This window comes from Diplotaxodon limnothrissa, linkage group LG9, assembly GCF_057381915.1.
Source record: "Diplotaxodon limnothrissa isolate DT_005_m linkage group LG9, D_limnothrissa_male_GT1.1, whole genome shotgun sequence".
Classification (NCBI taxonomy): Eukaryota; Metazoa; Chordata; class Actinopteri; order Cichliformes; family Cichlidae; genus Diplotaxodon; species Diplotaxodon limnothrissa.
In genome coordinates, this window is record NC_140604.1 from 22,492,378 (window position 1) to 22,496,066 (window position 3,689).

The window sequence follows — 3,689 nt, forward strand, 5'->3', positions numbered from 1 at the left end:
TATATAAGCATGAGAGGAGTCGATGTGTTTTTAGTGGTATCTTGTTTCTTGGGTTACAGCCAGTAGTCCTGGGATGCTGATTATACTGTGGGAGTAATTACCTTGTGTTTCTTATATTTGGAGAATTCCCAGGAAGAATACAAGGTACACATCATTAAAGCTGTGTGGACTGTGATGTGATAAGCCTGAAAAACACTGGCTGAGATGCTGTTTTTACCTCGGATTGCCCCAAAGCGATTGCTGTGTCACATGCATGTCCTTCAGGGTGTAAAGTTAGACGAACTTTGTTTGTACGTTGTATCAAAAGAGAGCAAAGGGCCGGTCACATCACCGCCACGCCAAGGCACACAATGCCTAGTGCAGTGTAAGCAGTTGGGTGAGCAGAGAGCCAGGGCTGTGGTGTGTGGAAAATGCTAGTGGAGGCAGACAATGCAGAGGTCCGAGGCCTGACCAGCCCTCAGAGGGACAGGGGTCGCCTCACTGCGACAACAGCCCCTGTCTCCCTCCCTTCTTTTTCTTTTTGTGAGCTGCCACAGGATGGGCTCAGGGAGGACGGTGAAGTTTGCCCTGTGCGAGGTGCTGCAGTTTGCAGGCCTGTGCGTGCCACTCTTCATCGTCATGCAGAGGTTTGCTGTCATCGTTGCAAAGGTCAAAACATCAGCACAACCCCCCGGAGACGGCAGCACTGCCTACTGGTTGATCGTGGCCTCCTCTATTGCCTATGTGACCTCCACTGCCCTGCTGGTCTGGGTACCCCTGAAGTATATGGTCTTCATGAAGAAGAAATTTCTCATAGGGAGGAAGAAGTGGTGAGTTTCTCAGACATGAAGATTGAGAACTGGTCCGAGTTGTGTATGCTCAGCAGCTGGGATCCCAGTGCTGTCCTACGGGACCGAGACATGATCAGCTGGTTTGAGGCTGAACTGGCCTGTGACTGGTTTGGACAGAACTTGGCTGGTTAATACCAGGCTTTAGCAATTCCTGTCACTGACTTTAACTTCCTCCCTTGTTTTCTTTCTTGCCCTTTTTTTGTCTTTATATCAGGAGGCCAGTGACCCTTGTTTATGTGATCCTATCCACATTACCCTGCTTTGCCTTTCTCATTGCCAGCTCTGAGGTACAACACCCAACAGATTGTTTCTCACTGCTTTCATTTGTCATATCAGGTTTATCTCTGCTCTGATCATGAACTTGTATGTTGCTATACTTGTAACATGACTCAACCTGTAATTGTAGATCCTTTGTAGTCATGTTGGGTGATTGTGTTTATACTCCAAAGAAGTTGCTATTAACTTAAACATATATCTATTACAACATTGTGTTTGGGAACATGGTGTATGACAGGATTCACAGTATCACTGAAACAAATGTGATGAGCTGTGAGAATCCTTATGGATCTCAGGAGAGGACTATCTAGCCTTATGGATAAGGAGCTACTGATAAGCAGCTTGGTTCCTCTTCCTGTCCATGCTGTCCTTGTCAAATCATGTCCACGAGGCACATTTTCACTTCCTAACTGGCTACAGCCCAGACCTTATTTGCCCTTTTTTGTGGCATTCTTTAAAGCTTAAGCAAACCTTTTGACCTTTGCTTATCTAGTGGCTTCAACATAAGAACCATAAATTCTGCTAAGATGAGCAACTCGTCTGTTTAGGGCTGTGTCAAATGCCCTCGCTGCAAGTGACAAATCCCAAAATGTTTATTACCATTGAGGTGAACCAGTGGGCTCTGTAAAGATTAAAAGTGAGTAAATAATTACAGTACTCAGTCAGGCTAACAATTTTACGGTTGTTTATCCAGGTTCAGATAAATAACAACCTGAAACACGATACATTCACTGAGCTCCCCGTGTCACTAGTCCTCTTCTCGCTCATCTGCATTGACGTTGTGGAGAGGATACGACACTGCAGGCTGACCGGCCAGGGTGAGCGCAGCTCTCTCAACACATTACACAAATCACTCTTTGACTGCTGTAGATCCTGAACTTTCTGCTGCAGACTTGTATAGTAAAGTATGCTGGGTTTTGCATTGCAGGAGCTTGGAGGCAACTGCAAACACACTGTGAACATTTCTATACATCACTCGAGCAAAATGAAGAAATGAGCAGGATATTTCTTTGGACTGCTTCATTTCTCACTTATCCAAAATGAGGAAATGAGCAGGATATATTTTTAAATTTTTCTGAATCTGACATGGCAGAAGTAGGGAAATATATTTTCTTAAAAACCACATGATAAAACAGTTCATATGAATTTCTTCAAAGCCCAAATCGTTTGAATGAGCGATCTCTTGATTTATTGCCTCTGTCTAAACAGCAGATTAATGTTTATATCTGTGAGCCACATTATTTGTCTGATAGCCTTCAGCTGTCTCTTTGTAAATCTGGGCCGACACCACTTGATGATAAACAGCTTAAGTAAATATAATCCAAGATATTGTGTTTTCTTTTTCTTCTCTCCAGCTAATGACACCGAAAGAGATGCTGACATCCCTTCCACTGTCCTCACACATGTGGAACAAGTAGCACCAGTAACACCTATCACTCCAGCTGTGCCAGGGCCAGCTGTGCACAGGCAAGGTGTGCCCACTCCTATGCAACCAGGAGCAAACCAGCTCAATGACAGGAGCCAGAACGGAGCAGGAGCTCGACCAGAGACCAATGGGACGCTACCGGGCATACCAGGTAACAATGGGAGGCCATATGGCATGTCTGGATTGAGTGAACCATCAGGAAGCACCACACCGTACCACATATCTCCCTATGCATACACTGGGCCTCTGAGATTCCTGTGCGCCACTGATGCCCGTGCAGACGTGTTTGTGGACAGCTTTATGTTCTGGATGGATACGGTGGAGATGGTGAGAGTGGCAGGACATCCTCTGGTCTACTACTCAGGCTGGGTGTTTCCCATCTATATCTTCAGCTACCTATCATGCTTGCGTGTGGTGGTCATGCCCCACAGCCCCCTGCTTTCCTCCCTAGGAGTAGCCCTGCAGGATTTACCCTTCTTCTTTGTGCGCGTTGGCCTCATTGCCTTCTTCGGCTTTGTTACGCCCATCCTCTATCTGATGAAGAACTTGTTGGTCTCGCTGGCCTTCATCTACTTCAACTTTATGACCAAGTTGAAGGTCTTCAACACAGAGAGGATGTTTTTTTGAGACCAGCATTCAAGGGCAAACAAGCTTTTCCTTATTTTCTGTCATATATACATTAAATACTGTCACGACAGTGGGTGCTCATTTTAAACAGCCAAATTTGTAGATGATGGCTTCAGACTGCTCTAAACACTCTGTTTCAGACAGCTTTATGTCTTCTATGGCTCTCCATGGCATTATAGAGAGTCCATATCACTTATATGATCGTCTCAGGCACTTAGCTTTGCCTGTGAGCACAGAAGCCCCACCTACATGCTGTTTAAACCTTTGGTTTATAAAGGGCAGCCAATCAAAAGGAAACTGGCTAAACAAAGACTGAAATGAGATTTGTTTTTGAACCATGTGTCATGCACAGCTACTCAACTGCCTTAAAAGAGGTGGTTAAAGCAAAGGTTTGACACAAACACAGAATGTATTGATTCAGATGGTGGCTGCAACGGCACTTCTTAAAACGAGTCAAGTAATAGGTTAAGTACTAAAAGAACAAAAGGACTTCTCAAGTAGTTATTGCCAAGAGAGTTCATACCAGATGT

At 44.9% G+C, this 3,689-nt stretch overlaps 1 protein-coding gene across 1 annotated transcript; it reads left to right on the forward strand.

Annotated features, from left to right (window-relative positions):
* Window positions 1–537: 537 nt before the first annotated feature.
* On the forward strand, window positions 538–3,159 carry LOC146625534 (transmembrane protein 236). The gene is made up of 4 exons (XM_085362267.1): window positions 538–809; window positions 1,045–1,117; window positions 1,801–1,924; window positions 2,462–3,159. The coding sequence occupies exons 1-4, from the start codon at window positions 538–540 to the stop codon at window positions 3,157–3,159; spliced, it is 1,167 nt and encodes a 388-aa protein (XP_085218393.1).
* Window positions 3,160–3,689: the final 530 nt, after the last annotated feature.